The 21,477-nt window shown below is 26.7% G+C and overlaps 1 protein-coding gene across 2 annotated transcripts in view; it reads right to left on the bottom strand.

Moving 5' to 3' along the window:
* Positions 1-16,312: 16,312 nt before the first annotated feature.
* The window catches only part of LOC145286043 (uncharacterized), a 115,544-nt gene continuing 110,379 nt past the window's right edge, over positions 16,313-21,477 (bottom strand). For both annotated transcript variants that reach the window (XM_080134673.1, XM_080134672.1), the window contains exons 2-3: positions 18,740-19,519; positions 16,313-16,931 (exon numbers count right to left, since the gene is read on the bottom strand). In XM_080134673.1, coding sequence (XP_079990799.1) covers positions 16,744-16,931; positions 18,740-19,472 — 921 coding nt within the window. In that variant the 5' untranslated portion in view covers positions 19,473-19,519 and the 3' untranslated portion in view covers positions 16,313-16,743. The remainder of the gene's footprint in view (positions 16,932-18,739; positions 19,520-21,477) is intronic.

Raw genomic sequence — 21,477 nt, forward strand, 5'->3', positions numbered from 1 at the left:
CTAAAATTAAAACTAAAAGCAAAACTAAAATCAAAACTAAAATTAAAACTAAAATTAATACTAAATTAAAAATAAAATTAAAACTAAAAGTAAAACAAAAATTACAACTAAAATTAAAAATAAAAGTAAAACTAAAAGTAAAAATAAAATTAAAACTAAAATTAAACATAAAAATAAAACTAAAATGAAAACTAAAATAAAAACTAAAATTAAAACTAAAATGAAAACTAAAATTAAAACTAAAAGTAAAAATAAAAGAAAAACGTAAATTAAAAATAAAATTAAAACTGAAATTAAAACTAAAAGTAAAACTAAAAGTAAAACTAAAATTAAAAATAAAATGAAAAATAAAATTAAAACTAAAATTAAAACTAAAAGTGAAACTAAAATTAAAAATAAAATTAAAGCTAAAATTAAAACTAAAAGTAAAACAAAATAACACTAAAATTAAAAATAACATTAAAAATAAACTAAAAAAATAAAACTAAAACTAAAATTAAGACTAAAATTAAGAATAAATAAAAACTAAAATTAAAACTAAAATTAAAACTAAAATTAAAACTAAAACTAAAATTAAAACTAAAAGTAAAATTAAAATTAAAAATAAAAGTAAAACTAAAATTAAAACTAGAATTAAAACTAGAAATAAAACTAAATTAAAACTAAAATTAAAAATAAAATTAAAAGTAAAATTAAAAGTAAAATTAAAACTAAAATTAAAAATAAAAGTAAAACTAAAAGTAAAACTAAAATGAAAACTAAAATTAAACTAAAATTAAAACTAAAAGTAAAACTAAAATTAAAAATAAAATTAAAACTAAAATTAAAACTAAAATTAAAAGTAAAAGTAAAACTAAAATTAAAACTAAAATTAAAACTAAAATTAAAATTAAAGTAAAACAAAATAAAACTAAAATTAAAAATAACATTAAAAATAAACTAAAAAAAATAAAATTACAACTAAAATTAAATCTAAAACTAAATGTAAAAATAAAATTAAAATTAGAATGTAAAATAAAATTAAAACTAAAATTAAAACTAAAATTAAAACTAAAAGTAAAACTAAAATTAAAACTAAAATTAAAACTAAAATTAAAACTAAAACTAAAATTAAAACTAAAAGTAAAACTAAAATTAAAACTAAAATTAAAACTAAAGTAAAACTAAAATCAAAACTAAAATTAAAATTAAAAGTAAAACTAAAAGTAAAAATAAAATTAAAACTAAAAGTAAAACTAAAAGTAAAAATAAAATTAAAACTAAAATTAAAACTAAAATTAAAACTAAAGTAAAAATAAAATCAAAACTAAAATTAAAACTAAAAGTAAAACTAAAAGTAAAAATAAAATTAAAACTAAAATTAAAACTAAAATTAAAACTAAAATTAAAACTAAAAGTAAAACTAAAATTAAAACTAAAATTAAAACTAAAAGTAAAAATAAAATTAAAACTAAAATCAAAACTAAAATTAAAACTAAAAGTAAAACTAAAAATAAAATTAAAACTAAAAGTAAAACTAAAATTAAAACTAAAATTTAAACTAGAATTAAAAATAAAAGTAAAACTAAAATTAAAAATAAAATTAAAAATAAAATTAAAACTAAAAGTAAAACTAAAATAAAACTAAAAGTAAAACTAAAATTAAAACTAAAAGTAAAACTAAAATTAAAACTCACAATTTAAAATAATAAACAGAGATTAGAATAAATAATCTTAATTTATATTGGAGAAATGGAAAACATCAATCGATTAACTAGTTTTTTTAAAAATTTTGAAACGATTAACTTCAGTAGTATTTCGTGTTTTATACCTTAAACACTTTTAAACAGTGTTTTGAATATGTTTGTCGCGAGTGGTTTTTACAGTTTTTGTGAACATTGTCCTGTGTGTTTACCATTTCACATCATATTCGAAAACAAACACATTTGGTAAAAATACAAACAATACAATTTAAGAGGAAGAGAATATTCACGCTTAAATGAATCACACCGTCGAATCTCAAATGCACATTATAACGAAACTTCGTAACAAAATTAAACTAATAAAACACCCCGCATTAAAAACATATTTTAAATAAAATGATTTTAATTACTATCGAATAAACATAATCATATGAAAAAAAAAACTAAACAAAACAAAAACAATAAACAAACCCAACATATCAAAACAAATTTCATCAAGATTTTATATGTACCTTTCCGTCGCAGAGGGATGACGTAACAGCCACAGATCGTTTATGTCTGATATTACTTTAGATTCCATTAAAAAAAATATGTGTCACATATTGCATGCGATATAACTGATTGTTTCAATGTTGGTGTTGAGAGCTTTCTACCATTTCAAAAATATAAAATACAAACCAACAGCCACAGTGGTAGCTGTCTGAATGTTGCCATCGCTATCGCTCATAGAAATCACTATATCAACTGCTTTCAACGAAACCAAATCAGTCTTTAAAATACCCGTAACTACAGCAAAATTATTAGAGAAAACGTCGGAGAGTCCATTATAAATAGTCCGTTAAATGTAAAGTAAATGAGCTGAAGCTTGTTTCCTACGTGTTTTGGCGAATAAAAAACAGAGTACTGAACAGATTGAATACCTTCATTCCATCATCATCAATGGAACAGAAGTGACCTCTCGGCCAAGATTTTCGCAAAAAAAAAAAAAAAAAAAAAAAAAAATGCGCGTTTCTTTTATATTTCAATACAAATTTTAATCTCTTACAACTCAAATATCGTGGCTAATTTATCTCCAGATGAGTGACAGCTTAAAAATACCAGCTTTTGTAAGCACTCTCCATCCAGAATGTGCATGAAAGTGTACGATTTGAGCTAAGGAGAATGACATTTACAAGTCAATTTATAATCGACACAAAAACACCAAACATAGACATCATGTAAATGGCAGATTATCACATTGAAACGTTTTTGTTTTCTAACATGTATATGTTATTTAAATTTTCATACAATTCAACGAATACACAGGCAAAGAAATGTAAATCTAAAAAAACAATAATGTACCTAATGACACTTGTCTATAACTTATTATAAGAACTTTAAGAAAACCATTAAGCCAATAGAGAAACAGAAAACTAGAGGGTGAGAAACAATATAACAGAACCTGTTTAGCTCGAGAGAAATGAACAACATTAATACATTTAATGCTGCTAAATCTTTCACAAATAAAAAAGGGACATATTTTGTATTCATATGCATTAATTAAAATTATTTTACCAATAAATTACAATTATAAGTAACTTCCTATTAATTATTTATTCAGCCTTTCCTCTTTTCACAAAATTCTAAAGATATGATAATTACAAATTACATTCTATAACAGCATCATAAGAACTGTATTCGATGCAAACTCCTTAGCGTAAGGATACAACAACAACAACAGCACAAACAACAACAGCAGCAGCAGCAACAACAACAACAACAACAACAACACTTTTCTAGCACAATATTCAACTAATGTTTAGAGCAAATCAATTGTAAATACATGTTACTATTTACAATGCCTCCCCACGGGACAGAGTTAGACACCAGGGTCGTTTTTTAATGTGGAGAAAAGGAACAAAAATAAAAATTGTCTCAATCGTGAAGGATTTCTCCTCTACTGACAGAGAACAAGAAATTGAAGTCTAGATCCGAAGAACAGATACTACACTTTGAACTAACATTGCTTTAGAAAGAAAAACAATAACAGTTAATGAGTTAATATAACCAAAAGAAATATTTGAATGCACAGTTCAGTGAAGAAGTGATCATCAACTATTGTCTATAAAAAAAAATGAAACAATGCAAAGACTAGACTAGAAAGCGACATCAGTAATAACGATTGATGTTCGAAAACGCATAGAATCTCTCAAGTTAACTCATTCAAACTTCTAAGAAAAACACATTTTTAAATAAACATTTTACTTGTATTATACTTGGCCTTTGCTTACTGTATCGCATCTCCCCAGTTACAATTATTTCTTCCTTCCATTCATGTCAGTATAAGTTTCCATTCAACCTTTCGCTTCTCTTTCTCCCACAGAGAAACTGTCACAATCACCCACACTTTATACGTTCTCTATTTTTTTAATCCTTGACAGCATTCTAGCAAGCGTGCTTTAGAAGAGACAAGTGCGTAATTCAAATAAAATCACCATAAAATTCGGATTAACCTTTGACCTTTCAACAATGCTTTGCTCCTTGTTAAAAATACTGCAGTAATTTTCACACAGATTCCGTTTAACTAGTTTAACAATGTGGTTGAGGACGATGTACGATGTTGAATGTCATATATTAATTTATCCTCATTTCAAGGCAAATCCACATAACTGAAACATTCATCATGTTCAAAAACTACGCGACAGAATTGTAGAGTAGAGGTGACAATTTGATGTACGTCTGATACTTGACGGTGAAAACTTGCTAACACAACCTCATGATTTCTGATATCTATGTCAAAGTGAACCAATTAAAAACATGAAGGCTCGTTGGGTAATCCGCTTTCTAAATTGTATTATTTACTCTATGGTAAAACAGAATTATTTATTAAAATATTTGTCACGCGTATAGATTAGTATCACATCAAAATAGGCTGAAACTATGCAATCTATGCTTGCATTTAATAGAATTTACATATATGGTAAATAGCGATGTCAAACTAAAAGATAAATCAACTAACATATTCATATAAGTGTCGTATTTGTTGAAAATTCATAACTTATTGATCTCGAGATTCTTTATAAAATGTTGAATGCATATAAAACTATAAATCTTAATGCTGTGCCATAAAAGTAAGAGAACGTATTTGTCATTCGTTTATTGGGATTTGAATCGCCGTGCTCAAGACAGATGAGCTGAGCTGCAAACGTGCTCAAGACAGATGAGCTGAGCTGCAAACGTGCTCAAGACAGATGAGCTGAGCTGCAAACGTGCTCCAGACAGATGAGCTGAGCTGCAAACGTGCTCAAGACAGATGAGCTGAGCTGCAAACGTGCTCAAGACAGATGAGTTGAGCTGCAAACGTCATATGAGTGCGGAAAATTCGAAAAGCAGCACACGAAGTATAGAGAGAAGTCGATAAGGTCCACAAGATGTACACCCGCACACAGCGCAAAACATGTACAACACTTACATATCAAGTAACTCAATCACTTTCGGTAACGAAAACACCCCATGAGAAGGCATGTTGGAGAACGATAGGTCCTCGGTGGCATATGCTTCGAAATTAAAGCATTCTCTACGCTGTCAAAAACAGAACGGCAGCATTTCCTCTCGATGACAATAGAAATTGGGGTTTTAATGCTGAACGTTTAATTAAATTTCAGTATATGAAATATTATAAATGAGAGTGGCGCCTAGTTAATGTTATTTTAAACTCTGTATGCAATTTGAAGGCTTAATCACGACTCTGATACTCTTGACCTTTGGTGTCTGGGCATGCACTCCTTACGTTCGCTACTGCTTCCACGGGAAGAAAATTTTTGAATTTCCGTTTGCAAAAAGATTATGTTTTTTATTTAATAAATGTTCTGTTATTTTCGGCGTATTTTCCCTCACAATAATGTGAAACTGTGAAACTGTAAATACATAAACATAATCTGTGTTTAAAATTAAGCACTTTTTTTCACGTTCCTTTATGTTCTTTTAAAAGGTAGAACTCACTGACCGGAGAGAATGACAGAGATATAAAAGTATATGCTGGTTATGACGCTCGAACCATCAAGGCCCCATAAAAAGGGCTTGAAAATGTTATAAAACAAAACAGGACCTGTCTCTCCTGATTTACAACATACATAAAAGAACTAAAACCGGATGTTGACAGGACCATGGCTGCCTCCCAAATGACTAGAAATGTCATCTGAGTATGGACTCCGCGCGCGAGTTCCGATCAAAAAATTTAAATAATTTTTTCTCTTTTCGCCTAACCAAAATGATCCGCACCCAATTTTCCTCCAAATTGTCTCGAGCCGACTAGAACTCACCTCGGGGTTATAAAAACGCCCTTCTACGTAAAAGCGCCCTTAATCGACCTGTTAATCAACTCTCACGACAGACGACCCATCATTTCATTAGCACCGCTAACAGGCAAACAGAAACTGAGAATAAAAATATCATTTTAAAACCGTTTGTATTTTTCTTGCGACTTTACCATTTATAACAATAATTTGTCTTTGCAAGCGGTGTTAATCACGATTTCTTAAACAATGAAAATAGTTCTAGCGTGATTAAGGATTCTCTGCGAGCTTCTAATGTAAATAGGGGATTATCGACGATATAACAGACCGACACATCCATTGAAGGTAGCAGATGATATCAAAACAAAACGTTACATGAGATTAACTAAAGAGATCTATTATAAAAACATCCTCTATACAAAATTTAAAATAAAATAATGAAATATTTCCCCTTTTTGACCAACCAAAATTTCCCAAGTCATCGTGAGCCGACTATACTTGTCTACATCTCGGTGACCATCTTATTTTGGACAATAATGCAATTTTTAATAAGAACCCGTATTTCTTTTATAAATTCAGTATCTAAAGTAGCGATTGCACGATCTAAAAAAAAAAAAATCCCAATTCTGTTCTAAATTCCCGATTCTCATACAATTATCGATTCCGATTCTTTTAAAATTTCTAAATATTTAATTAGAAATTTGTTGCCCTTTAAACATTTTTCTAATTACTGTAAAACTTCCGTATACTATCCGTGTATATTTAATAGAATATATACTTGGAGAGGAGGCTATTTTACACGAGTAGATTTTTCTAAATAGGGTTTCTCAAATGTAACCACTTGAAAATTGTGAGACAACTTAAGATTTACTTATATCTTAAAACAAAGCTGATTTTACATTAGTTCGCCGTTAGTTGCCAAAATACTATTTGAATTTTTCATAAACAATTGAAAATGATTGACGATTAATATTCAAAATAAGAAGATCGCATATGCCAGCTCCCCGTTGCAGGTATATCCCCGTCAGAGGAGATGACGACATTACGTTTTTGCAATGAGGTGCTAACGCTCTCCTACATACAGCGTCTAGTATTCCGAAATGGTCTAGTACTGTCCAAACTCAACATTGCTTAACTTCGGTAAGACCCAATGTGTCAACGTGATTATGCAGTATATAACGTATATTGACGATATAGGAATAAAATAGTTAACAACCATTTCTCCTCATAATAAGAATGAGTTTCTAAGTAACAATGCAAGCATTCTTAACAAAAGGAAGGCATGAGTGTTTGTTAACTATTCCGTGCCTTCTCTCTATCAAAGAACATTCATATTTTTTTATCTTGATTATAAAAATTTGATCGGTTATTGTTACTATCAAGGTAACAGATAGATTTTACTACGAAAAAAAAGATACTACTACTACTACTACTACTACTACTACTACTACTACTACTACTACTACTAATAATAATAATGACATACCCGTAGGTGAACACCTTTAGCAAAATCACCCTCTAATGAGATACTAGTTTTTAGATGATTACGTGAAAAATTGAAAAAATTGTTGAAAAGAAAAATCAAATTTAGAATTTAGAGATCAGTTTTGTGTATACATTTAACGTAAAATGATCAGCGTTTACCCGTCATTCTAACATTTTCTTTTTAGAGATGTTCACTAAATTCTTTTATGACTAGCACAAAGTCCAACTGGTAAGGTCGTTAATCGTTTAAAAAAGTAAATCCAATAAAATAATAAATAAATGCGTACAATTTATCTCCCAGATCAAAACAAGAAACATTATTTTTGGATTAAATGCTCTAAAATTTTTCGTTATTAGAATCTAATTTTACGTGAAACTTATGTGCGAAACTAATCTCCCATTGTAATTTCTTAAATAATTGCTTTTATCAAAGTGTTCACAAAAAATAAAATCTAATTTTTAAGGCGACAGTGATTTAGCGGCGACCAGATAAAACAATTCAAACATGGACACAAATCCCATCAGCGAAAAAATATATTAATTTGTAAAAATTTTTAAAAGTCGTTAATATATTTTTTTATAATTATTAGGGCTAGGACAACAACATATTCTTTTCATTATAAGATATCATATAAGATATCATATATCTTATATGATATCTTATATAGATTGGTGTAGTTCTCGGTTGATTAACTGTGTATAACTGTATCGGATATATACTCGAGAGTCAAAATAATGAAAAGAATATGCTGTTGTCAAAGCCCTAATAATTATCGATAAATGTTTATCAGATATTTCTTTTTCTGGACAAAAATATTTTATTTAATTTTTAAGCGTTTCTCCGATTGTTTGTATTCTTATGAAATTATCAGTGCTTTTTTTTCGCCAATACGCAATTAAAACTTTTTTCTTTAGAAAGAAAAATGTATTATTAGAGCCCTGCGTCCTAAGGTTATACCCCCCCCATCCAAAATGCGATTCTTCATTTTAGACAATTACATCTAAACAGCCAAAAAACTTAGTGGTAAAAAATAGCAAAAAATCGGTTTCGCATATAAATTTAACGTCAAATCAGACAGCGTTTTAAGGACATGTAAAGACTTTTGTTTGTTTTATATCCGTGTCACGTTAACGTTTCTGATCAAACTTTAATATAAAATATGTCATTAAATGTCACAAAATACGTCTCCTTCCTAACTGGCTTGAGGTAGTTGCTTGTCTGATGAGCTGTGAAACAGCGAAACAGTAGTGTATGTGGATGAAACTATATATATATATATATATATATATATATATATATATATATATATATATACAGTGGGGAAAATAAGTGTTGGACACATCTCACGAGTGAAGGTTATCAGGATGAGTAAACGTAAAGAACTCTCTCAAGTCGTCCTTGATAAGATTATTGCCGAGCACAAGAATGGAATTGGTTATTGGCGTATATCTGCTCAATTCAAAATCCTTGTAAGCACCATAGGAAACCTTATTAGGAAATGAAAGGTGCAAGACTCAACCGTGAACCGTCCGCGCACCAGAGCTCCTCGCAAGATGTCGGATCAAGCAGTGAGAAAGATTGTACGAAAAGTTCAGCAACAGCCGAGGACCACACCAGGCGAACTTCAGAAAGATTTGGAAGAAGCAGGGATAGTAGTAAAGAAACCAACGATTAGTAATGTACTCCGACGCAACGGTCTTAAATCGCGTACACCTCGAAAGATACCATTACTAAAAAAAATGTCATGTTAATGCTCGTCTGGAGTTTGCAAGAGACCACTTATTGAAAACAGATGATTACTGGAAGAATGTGATCTGGTCCGATGAGATGAAAGTGGAACTTTTCGGCATTAACTCTGTACGTCGAGTATGGAGAAGAGATGGCACAGCGCACGATCCCAAGAACAGTTTGGTGGTGGAAATGTCATGCTCTGGGGATGTTTCTCTTCAAATGGTACTGGGTCACTTCATATTATAGATGGAAAGATGAACGCAGCCAAATATCGGGAAATTCTTGAAAATAATCTCTTGCCTGCTTCCAATGCATTAGGTATGCGACAGGGATGGATGTTTCAACAAGATAATGATCCCAAACATACTGCTAAAATAACCTCCGATTGGTTCGTACAGAACAAAATAGATGTTCTTAAGTGGCCCAGTCAGTCCCCAGACTTAAATCCTATAGAAAATCTATGGAGAGAGCTCAAAATCATGGTCCACCAGCGAGATCCACGTAATATTCAGGATTTGAAGAAAGTGTGTGTTGAAGAGTGGGCCAAAATCTCGCCTGAACGTTGTCACAAATATGTTTCGTCGTATAGAAAACGTCTCGAAGCTGTAATAGCGAATAAGGAGTTTTCAACTAAATATTAGATGAAAAGTAGTGTGTCCAATACTTCTTTCCGGCTATTCTCGTTTTCATTATATAATTTTTTATTATGCATTAAAAGGTTCTAATTTCTATAGTTGTTTGTTAAATTAGTAACTATTTCTTGTTAAATTAGTAACTATTTCTCGTTAAATTAGTAACTATTTCTCGTTAAATTAGTAACTATTTCTTGTTAAATTAGTAACTATTTCTCGTTAAATTAGTAACTATTTCTTGTTAAATTAGTAACTATTTCTTGTTAAATTAGTAACTATTTCTCGTTAAATTAGTAACTATTTCTTGTTAAATTAGTAACTATTTCTTGTTAAATTAGTAACTATTTCTTGTTAAATTAGTAACTATTTCTCGTTAAATTAGTAACTATTTCTTGTAAAATTAGTAACTATTTCTTGTTAAATTAGTAACTATTTCTTGTTAAATTAGTAACTATTTCTCGTTAAATTAGTAACTATTTCTTGTTAAATTAGTAACTATTTCTTGTTAAATTAGTAACTATTTCTTGTTAAATTAGTAACTATTTCTTGTTAAATTAGTAACTATTTCTCGTTAAATTAGTAACTATTTCTTGTTAAATTAGTAACTATTTCTTGTTAAATTAGTAACTATTTCTTGTTAAATTAGTAACTATTTCTTGTTAAATTAGTAACTATTTCTCGTTAAATTAGTAACTATTTCTTGTTAAATTAGTAACTATTTCTTGTTAAATTAGTAACTATTTCTTGTTAAATTAGTAACTATTTCTTGTTAAATTAGTAACTATTTCTTGTTAAATTAGTAACTATTTCTTGTTAAATTAGTAACTATTTCTTGTTAACTTAGTAACTATTTCTTGTTAAATTAGTAACTATTTCTTGTTAAATTAGTAACTATTTCTTGTTAAATTAGTAACTATTTCTTGTTAAATTAGTAACTATTTCTTGTTAAATTAGTAACTATTTCTTGTTAAATTAGTAACTATTTCTTGTTAAATTAGTAACTATTTCTCGTTAAATTAGTAACTATTTCTTGTTAAATTAGTAACTATTTCTTGTTAAATTAGTAACTATTTCTTGTTAAATTAGTAACTATTTCTTGTTAAATTAGTAACTATTTCTTGTTAAATTAGTAACTATTTCTCGTTAAATTAGTAACTATTTCTTGTTAAATTAGTAACTATTTCTTGTTAAATTAGTAACTATTTCTTGTTAAATTAGTAACTATTTCTTGTTAAATTAGTAACTATTTCTCGTTAAATTAGTAACTATTTCTTGTTAAATTAGTAACTATTTCTTGTTAAATTAGTAACTATTTCTTGTTAAATTAGTAACTATTTCTCGTTAAATTAGTAACTATTTCTTGTTAAATTAGTAACTATTTCTTGTTAAATTAGTAACTATTTCTTGTTAAATTAGTAACTATTTCTTGTTAAATTAGTAACTATTTCTTGTTAAATTAGTAACTATTTCTTGTTAAATTATTAACTATTTCTCGTTAAATTAGTAACTATTTCTTGTTAAATTAGTAACTATTTCTTGTTAAATTAGTAACTATTTCTTGTTAAATTAGTAACTATTTCTTGTTAAATTAGTAACTATTTCTCGTTAAATTAGTAACTATTTCTTGTTAAATTAGTAACTATTTCTTGTTAAATTAGTAACTATTTCTTGTTAAATTAGTAACTATTTCTTGTTAAATTAGTAACTATTTCTCGTTAAATTAGTAACTATTTCTTGTTAAATTAGTAACTATTTCTTGTTAAATTAGTAACTATTTCTTGTTAAATTAGTAACTATTTCTTGTTAAATTAGTAACTATTTCTTGTTAAATTAGTAACTATTTCTTGTTAAATTAGTAACTATTTCTTGTTAAATTAGTAACTATTTCTTGTTAAATTAGTAACTATTTCTTGTTAAATTAGTAACTATTTCTTGTTAAATTAGTAACTATTTCTCGTTAAATTAGTAACTATTTCTTGTTAAATTAGTAACTATTTCTTGTTAAATTAGTAACTATTTCTTGTTAAATTAGTAACTATTTCTTGTTAAATTAGTAACTATTTCTCGTTAAATTAGTAACTATTTCTTGTTAAATTAGTAACTATTTCTTGTTAAATTAGTAACTATTTCTTGTTAAATTAGTAACTATTTCTTGTTAAATTAGTAACTATTTCTTGTTAAATTAGTAACTATTTCTTGTTAAATTAGTAACTATTTCTTGTTAAATTAGTAACTATTTCTTGTTAAATTAGTAACTATTTCTTGTTAAATTAGTAACTATTTCTCGTTAAATTAGTAACTATTTCTTGTTAAATTAGTAACTATTTCTTGTTAAATTAGTAACTATTTCTTGTTAAATTAGTAACTATTTCTTGTTAAATTAGTAACTATTTCTTGTTAAATTAGTAACTATTTCTCGTTAAATTAGTAACTATTTCTTGTTAAATTAGTAACTATTTCTTGTTAAATTAGTAACTATTTCTTGTTAAATTAGTAACTATTTCTCGTTAAATTAGTAACTATTTCTTGTTAAATTAGTAACTATTTCTTGTTAAATTAGTAACTATTTCTTGTTAAATTAGTAACTATTTCTTGTTAAATTAGTAACTATTTCTTGTTAAATTAGTAACTATTTCTTGTTAAATTAGTAACTATTTCTTGTTAAATTAGTAACTATTTCTTGTTAAATTAGTAACTATTTCTTGTTAAATTAGTAACTATTTCTCGTTAAATTAGTAACTATTTCTTGTTAAATTAGTAACTATTTCTTGTTAAATTAGTAACTATTTCTTGTTAAATTAGTAACTATTTCTTGTTAAATTAGTAACTATTTCTTGTTAAATTAGTAACTATTTCTTGTTAAATTAGTAACTATTTCTCGTTAAATTAGTAACTATTTCTTGTTAAATTAGTAACTATTTCTTGTTAAATTAGTAACTATTTCTTGTTAAATTAGTAACTATTTCTTGTTAAATTAGTAACTATTTCTTGTTAAATTAGTAACTATTTCTTGTTAAATTAGTAACTATTTCTCGTTAAATTAGTAACTATTTCTTGTTAAATTAGTAACTATTTCTTGTTAAATTAGTAACTATTTCTTGTTAAATTAGTAACTATTTCTTGTTAAATTAGTAACTATTTCTCGTTAAATTAGTAACTATTTCTTGTTAAATTAGTAACTATTTCTTGTTAAATTAGTAACTATTTCTTGTTAAATTAGTAACTATTTCTTGTTAAATTAGTAACTATTTCTTGTTAAATTAGTAACTATTTCTCGTTAAATTTTCGTGTCATTCGCTGCATAAAAAATCTGTTAAATAAATAATATTGGGATGTGTCCAACACTTATTTTCCCCACTGTATATATATATATATATATATATATATATATATATATATATATATATATATATATATATATATATATATATATATATATATATATTACTTCCCAGATTAGGAAGGAGGAGTGTTATATAAAATAAAAAAACAAAAAACAAAACAAAAAACAAAACAATGCGATTATATGTGGTTCTATGACTTGGGTTAATGGTCAACAATTTAGTAAAGTGCCCTAAAAAATGAACTGAAATGGGTGATTAGTTTACGTTCAATTTATATGCGTAACGAACCCCCACTTTAACTTCTAAAATAAGTGTTTTTAGTGTGTTCACACATAATCGTCTAAAAAGAAGAGTCTAATTCTTTGGTGAGGGTGCTTTTAAATGTTCATAATTTTGTTTTTCTCATAAGATTTTCATCTATATTTTTCACTTGTGCCATTTTTCCTATTTATCCACTCGTGCCATTATTACCAGTGTCATTTTTATCTAAATTCGATGAAAATAGCCATTTCAGAAATAGTTTAGCATAATTTTTAACTTCTTCAAAAAATGAAAATTGATTTAATGAATTTCCAGGAAAAATAAACATCAGGCTTTAAAAATTTCCAACCGAAAAAATACAATAACCGGAGACTGGCCGGAGTCAGGGCGGCGTTAATAAAATTAAAAAATAAAAACTTCTCTTGCGCGTTTTATTACTCAGCTGTGAACATCCTGAGAAATATCATATAAATATTAGCAAACAGATGTAAACAGAAATGTTAACATTTCAAAAGGATTGATAAGAGAATATGCGTAAGCGAACTTAGAATATTTATTTTAATTACCATAATTTATTTTAATTACCATAATTTATTTTAATTACCATAATTTACTTTAATTACCATAATTTACTTTAATTACCATAATTTATTTTAATTACTATCATTTACTTTAATTACCATAATTTATTTTGATTACCATAATTTATTTTAATTACCATAATTTACTTTAATAACCATAATTTATTTTAATTACCATAATTTACTTTAATTACCATAATTTATTTTAATTACCATAATTTATTTTAATTACCATAATTTACTTTAATTACCATAATTTATTTTAATTACCATAATTACTTTAATTACCATAATTTATTTTAATTACCATAATTTACTTAAATAACCATAATTTATTTTAATTACCATAATTTATTTTAATTACCATAATTTATTTAAATTACTATAATTTACTTTAATTACCATAATTTATTTTAATTACCATAATTTACTTTAATTACCATAATTTATTTTAATTACCATAATTTATTTTAATTACCATAATTTACTTTAATTACCATAATTTATTTTAATTACCATAATTTACTTTAATTACCATAATTTATTTTAATTACCATAATTTACTTTAATTACCATAATTTACTTTAATTACCATAATTTACTTTAATTACCATAATTTATTTAAATTACTATAATTTACTTTAATTACCATAATTTGTTTTAATTACCATAATTTATTTATTACCATAATTTATTTTAATTACCATAATTTACTTTAATTACCATAATTTATTTTAATTACCATAATTTACTTTAATTACCATAATTTATTTTAATTACCATAATTTACTTTAATTACCATAATTTATTTTAATTACCATAATTTATTTTAATAACCATAATTTATTTTAATTACCATAATTTACTTTAATTACCATAATTTACTTTAATTACTATAATTTATTTTAATTACCATAATTTACTTTAATTACCATAATTTATTTTAATTACCATAATTTATTTTAATAACCATAATTTATTTTAATTACCATAATTTATTTTAATTACCATAATTTAATTTAATTACTATAATTTACTTTAATTACCATAATTTAATTTAATTACTATAATTTACTTTAATTACTATAATTTATTTTAATTACCATAATTTACTTTAATTACCATAATTAATTTTAATTACCCTAATTTATTTTAATTACCATAATTTAATTTAATTACCATAATTTATTTTAATTACTATAATTTATTTTAATTACCACAATTTATTTTAATTACCATAATTTATTTTAATTACCAAAGTTTACTTTAATTACCATAATTTAATTTAATTACTATAATTTATTTTAATTACCATAATTTATTTTAATTACCATAATGTAATTTAATTACCATAGTTTACTTTAATTACCATAATTTGATTTAATTACTATAATTTACTTTAATTACTATAAGTTATTTTAATTACCATAATTTACTTTAATTACCATAATTTATTTTAATTACCATAATTTATTTTAATAACCATAATTTATTTTAATTACTATAATTTACTTTAATTACCATAATTTACTTTAATTACCATAATTTATTTTAATTACTATAATTTATTTTAATTACCATAATTTATTTTAATTACCATAATTTACTTTAATTACCATAATTTATTTTAATTACAATAATTTACTTTAATTACCATAATTTACTTTAATTACCATAATTTACTAATAAAAAAGTAGAAATGTGATCTTTATTTTGTAAATAAACAATCTAATAAGAAATAAATATGCTCTGTTTATTTCATTTTTTTGTCAATAAAATATTTAAAAAACTGTTATTCGAACCGGAAATTAGTCTAAAATTTTTCCGATTCCGATACCTCAAAAAGTTCTGATTTTTCCGATTTCTGATTCCGATTAATCGTCCCAACACTAATCTTAAGACTTTACTAATTATCTTTGAAATAGTTCCAGAAAATTGGCATTTATCTTTCAAGAATATTTAAAAATTAATTTTTTAAAATTCCGAATTTTATTGGTTTTATGTGTTTTAACACCCTATTGAAACATAATTTCATAAAAAAAGTGCGCTTTTTAACTTTTTCATTTTTTTTCATGTATGTTTCGTATTGTCATTGTTTTTTTTTTTATATCTATAGATAGTAGACTGTGATTATGTTTGCAAAAATCAATTCGTTCACAAAATACATTTACCGAAAAAGTTCGAAAGTCTATAATAATTTCAAATTCGAAGATGTGTTTTGTACATGTCCAAATTTAACCAGATCAGTTCAGTTTTACTGTCATCATATTGCTTTGGGATAAAATAGAGAAAGAAAAAAAAAGAACAAAAGAAACAATACATTTTTGTTAAAAAAATGTTTTATTACCGAAGAATGTATTTGAAATTATATTTGAAGGACAATCTCAAATGAAAACAATTTGAATTGCCTCAAACGATAAAAGCCCATCCCACATTCTGAACCAAAATAATAAAAAATAATGTATTCCCATTCCGTCTTTAATTTTTAAATGTTGCGTGTGTGCTTTTTTGTAGGATTAATTCAAATATTTAGTCTTTGCATTGAAAGTGTTGTTTTGTGTCTAAACTGGGGATTAAAATCATTTTCTTAAGCTCGAGGCTAAAACAAAAAACAAAACAAAACAAAGAAACAGTAAATAAAATGAAAAATGAAAAATAAAAATATTAAAAAAGGACGAACTTAACTTAAAAGAATTAGACATATATTATTTAAAAATATGTTCAATATTTTATATTTTACTTAAATAATTTATCAATAAAACATAGAGATACACAAAGTAAAGACAGTAATTAAGGCCCCAGTGCGCATGTGCAATGTATTAGCTCCATTATCGGCATCAGTTTTTGCTTCTGGCTCTTCCGGTTGACTCTTCGCTTCGGTTTCCGGTTCAGCTTTAGGAATAGCTTTTGTTGTATCAACGCCGACAACTTCTTCTGCAGCTATAATAAAAACATAATTAAAATAGGATTAATAAATAGGCATACAATTCATAAATTGTTTAATTCTTGATTAGTCATTAAAGTGCTTACCATTATACTATGAAGTGTAATGTCGTTTGATGACATTTTCCAACCAACTATTTGTTTTTGAATCGCTAATAAATACTTTGCCATACATATACACATTATTTAACGAAGTGTTACAGAACTAGAACATAACTGAATAATATTCTGATGTTTAAAGTAAGTATCTATTTAGCTCGTTTAGTATCCTAGGTGAGTGAAAACAAGGGCGGACACATCTCTTAACATATATATGCATAATAACATTGTAAAATTGAGCACAATCTTGCTACTTATTATTTTTTATTTTTACACACTCTGGTAATTTCATATATACAAAACACAATCTCTCTCTCTCTCTCTCTCTCTCTCTCTCACACACACACACACATACCCCCCCCACACATACCCCCACACACACACCTGTGCGTGCGTATAAATATTCCCTAATGTATGGAACTTCTCGGTGGTGTAACGGCTCATGAGGACTTTGGTAGGCTTACTCTAGATGCTCTGAAATCTTTTTTCGCCGGTTTGCAGCTTCTATTGTTTCATCTTATATTTGATCAATTCAGCTTCATTTGGGACACCCTATATATATATATATATATATATATATATATATATATATATATATATATATATATAGAGAGAGAGAGAGAGAGAGAGAGAGTTAATAAGTTCAAATATATTGGTGATATAAAGTTAAGACCAAAAGTAGTTCTAATACTTTGATTAGCATCATATACACCAAACCTATTGTTCTCTTTTACAATACGTATTGCCATTTCAACAAAGCGTATTTTTCCTTAGGAAGGGCTGACACGAATAGTAGCTATCATACGAAATATGATGAAATAAATAGAAATAAATGAGAATATTTAATTTAAATGTGAAAACGATTAGACAAAAAAATTTGATAGCATTCTAACATTAGTTGAAAATAATGCAATTTTACTAACACTAAAATTTGATTATCTTATTTTGAATAACGTTAATTACTTCCGGTCAAATTAGACAGTATTTTCTTTGTTTGTGCACAGCCTAATGTCCACATCGCCTGATAAATTGTCACCAAAGTGGATCAAGATTTCGACCATGTTCTAACTTCAAACTGCTTTAATTTTTAGATATCTAGGTCAAAAGTAAAGGTCACAGACCGCACGTTTGACGATAAATTCAGTTCTGTTTATCGTAGAGATTCACTACTCATTCATCACTCATCCACTATTCATACATACAGTACGTAATGAAGACCCACATCTTGTATGACATCGATCTTTGACATTTAAACATTTTGTCAAGGTAGATATTTGCGCGCAATTTCCGATTGTGACAAACTTCATGTATGGATGTTTATGCAACAATCTTGTCACATTTCATGAATTGATCAGATAAATATTTTCTGAGTTATCAACGCTTGTATGGCATAACTTTAAGAATACTTTATACAAGATGGAGAAGTAGGTTAAGATAAGATTGGTTCATTTTTACGTGTCAGGCGAAGGTATGCAGGCTTAAGACTGACATATGTTCTTGTTATCTATTTACATTGGCGTCAAATTGTTTTCTATTTTAGTTTCATGAATGTATCTTGAAGAAAACGTTAGTAATGACTCATTCTTCATCTGTTCATAAATATGAGTGTTCTCTTATTTATGGAACTACCACACTTTGATCTTTCATTAAACAATTGCTGTATTTAAATTTTATTGGAAATACAATATAATAAATTATGAACCTACCTGCTTCAGTTTCAGCGGCTTTAGTCACTTTTTCTTCGACTTTGGGTTCAATTGCCTCCTCTACTTCAACTTCAGGTTTTGCTTCAGCTACTGATTCTGATTCTGGTTCTGCTGCTCCTGTTTCGACCACCGTTTCTGGTACTATTGTTTCCTCAACCGCTACTTTAGGTTCTTCAGCTGCTTCGGGTTCTGTAGGTACTTCTGGTTCTGGTTTTGCAGCTTCTTCTGGCTCTGCGGGTGCTTCCGGTTCTGGTTCTGAAACTACTTTCGGTTCTGCAGCTGCTGCTGGTTCTGCAACTGCTTCTGGTTCTGCAGCTGTTTCCGATTCTGAAGCGGCTTCCGGTTCTGGAGCTGCTTCCGGTTCTGGAGCTGCTTCCGGTTCTGGAGCTGCCTCCGGTTCTGGAGCTGCCTCCGGTTCTGGAGCTGCTTCTGGTTCTGGAACTACTTCCGGTTCAGCTTCTGGTTCCGGTTTAGCATCGGGTTTTACTTCAACTTCCGGTTCGGGTAAAGCTTCTGTTTCTGTCTCAGATTCCGTTGCTGGCTCTGGTGCTGCCTCAGGGGCATCTACTGGTTCAGGTGCCATTGCTCCCTCTGCCACTTCAACAGCCGGAGCCACAGGTTCAGACTCTGTTTCCCCAATTTCAGTTTCTGGGACCGTCTCGGTATCTTGAGCCCGAACCAAATATGATCCAGCCACACTTAAAAGAAGGAGGGAAACCAACCAGCTTCGCATTTTGAATATTTCGTTATTAAACCGAAAAGAAATCACAGTAATTTAATCTGAAAAGAGAATATAAGATAAAACAGATATGTTATATTAATTTTGATATTAATAGATATTTTATAATTCTTTATTAATAACATATAGGACATCTGACATAGAGAATATGGTAACAATATTTTCTGAATTTTTCGAAGACGAGAGTTATGCTAGAATAATTTAGCTCATACTTTCTCTAATCTCATTATACTGCGTCTGATTATATTTTCAATCGTTATTAATAAATGTAAAATATGTTCAGAAAGCAAAAAAAAGAAAAACCCAAAAAACAAAAAACAAAAACAAAAAACAATAAATTATCAGCTTCAGCTTGCCAAGCTCTATATAAAAATATTGCCTATCTTCATTAATTTGTATGCATAGGATTTACTCCTAAACTGGTTAAGTGATTATTATGAAGTTTATAACACATATGCTAGATTTAGGCTTATGCAAAAAGGATTAGTGAAAATTAAGGTACGTTCGATTTTTGTTAAATTTTCATAATAAATACAAAGCATCAATTAGTAAATAAATAAATAAATAAATAAATAAATAAATTCCAAGTTTTTTTTTTCGAATATTTAAAAAAAGTTTTTAGAGGCATAATATTGCCACAGACTTTCATTTGAAAATATTTCAGATTAGCATTGAATTTGATCATTCGAAAATTCAGAAACATTCATCGAATTAAATCTTTTTTAAATAACGGTTAAATTTTAGACATTTTCTAGAATCAAAATCAAGTGATGGGTTGTTATCAAAATTGGAATAAGGATTATAGACACAAGGTTAAGTATCATATTCCGAGTTTAATTTTCGTGAGGCGACATAAAAGTGGTGCAATTAAAGTTAATTTTCCTCGTCATGAAATGGGTATCAATATAATATTTCTCTTAATCTGTTTGTCCATTCCACTTTTCTCGGAAAATCCGATCCGACTGAAATTTTGTATGATAAAGTGAAGTGAAAAGTCTAATTCTTAATTTGATCTTTGAATTGAAATATTTCATGCACAGTGAATGGGGATTTAGTATTTGATGCAAAAAAAATGAGCACAAATTTAACCATATTCAACAAGTGATTTAGAATAAAGCATTCGCTCAAAGTTAACAGTCTATAACTTTTGCCTGTTTTTAACAACCTAAAAAGTATAATTCTTAAATTGTTCTCTAATTTGAAATTATATCGTTTAAAAATCGGATTTGAAATTGATTAAGTCGTTTTAAAAATCTGATTTGAAATTGATTAAGTCGTTTAAAATCCGATTTTAAATTTCATTAAGTCAAAATCTCATGATCATTTGATTTTGATTTCTTGATAAGTTCTTGGTAGATTTTTAATAATTTTTTTTTGATTTTTTGATCCAAAATTCTTAAAATGACATGACTATTTCTAGATATATTTTTTATGATTTTTTTTATAATTTTCTCATAATTTCTTCTTAATTTCTTGATAATTTCTTGATAATTTCTTCAAGATTTTTTATAATAATTTCTTTATAATTTTTAGTAATTTTTAATGATTACTTGATAATTCCTTTATGACTTCTACCAAATGTTGATTAATGGTATTAATTGATTAATTAATAACAATCATGAAAATAACACATCCAAATAAGGCAGGTCAACACTCTTTTGATCGGATAGTAAAAAATTCATTAGCATCAGTTTTCTCATCAGAAACGGACAATTTGAGATTACGGCTTTGTCTATAAATCGCAAATATCGTTCGATAAAATTTGCATATTTCAATTGTAAAATGGTTTCATTTCTTGACGATTTTCTGATTATCGTTTTTTGAATTAAATAATCATTTTTAAGAAAAGATTTTGAAAGGGTAATTTAATTATTACAATCGGTGATTCAATTATTAATTGAACCAAATTGTTGCAAAACTAATTTCATGTTTAATCTGTTCGTAGAAACTGATTGGATGTAAAATTCTTTCTAAACTTTCAATTTTTTAACATATGATG

This window comes from Euprymna scolopes, chromosome 10 (genome assembly GCF_053919585.1).
Source record: "Euprymna scolopes isolate OS-2025 chromosome 10, ASM5391958v1, whole genome shotgun sequence".
Classification (NCBI taxonomy): Eukaryota; Metazoa; Mollusca; class Cephalopoda; order Sepiida; family Sepiolidae; genus Euprymna; species Euprymna scolopes.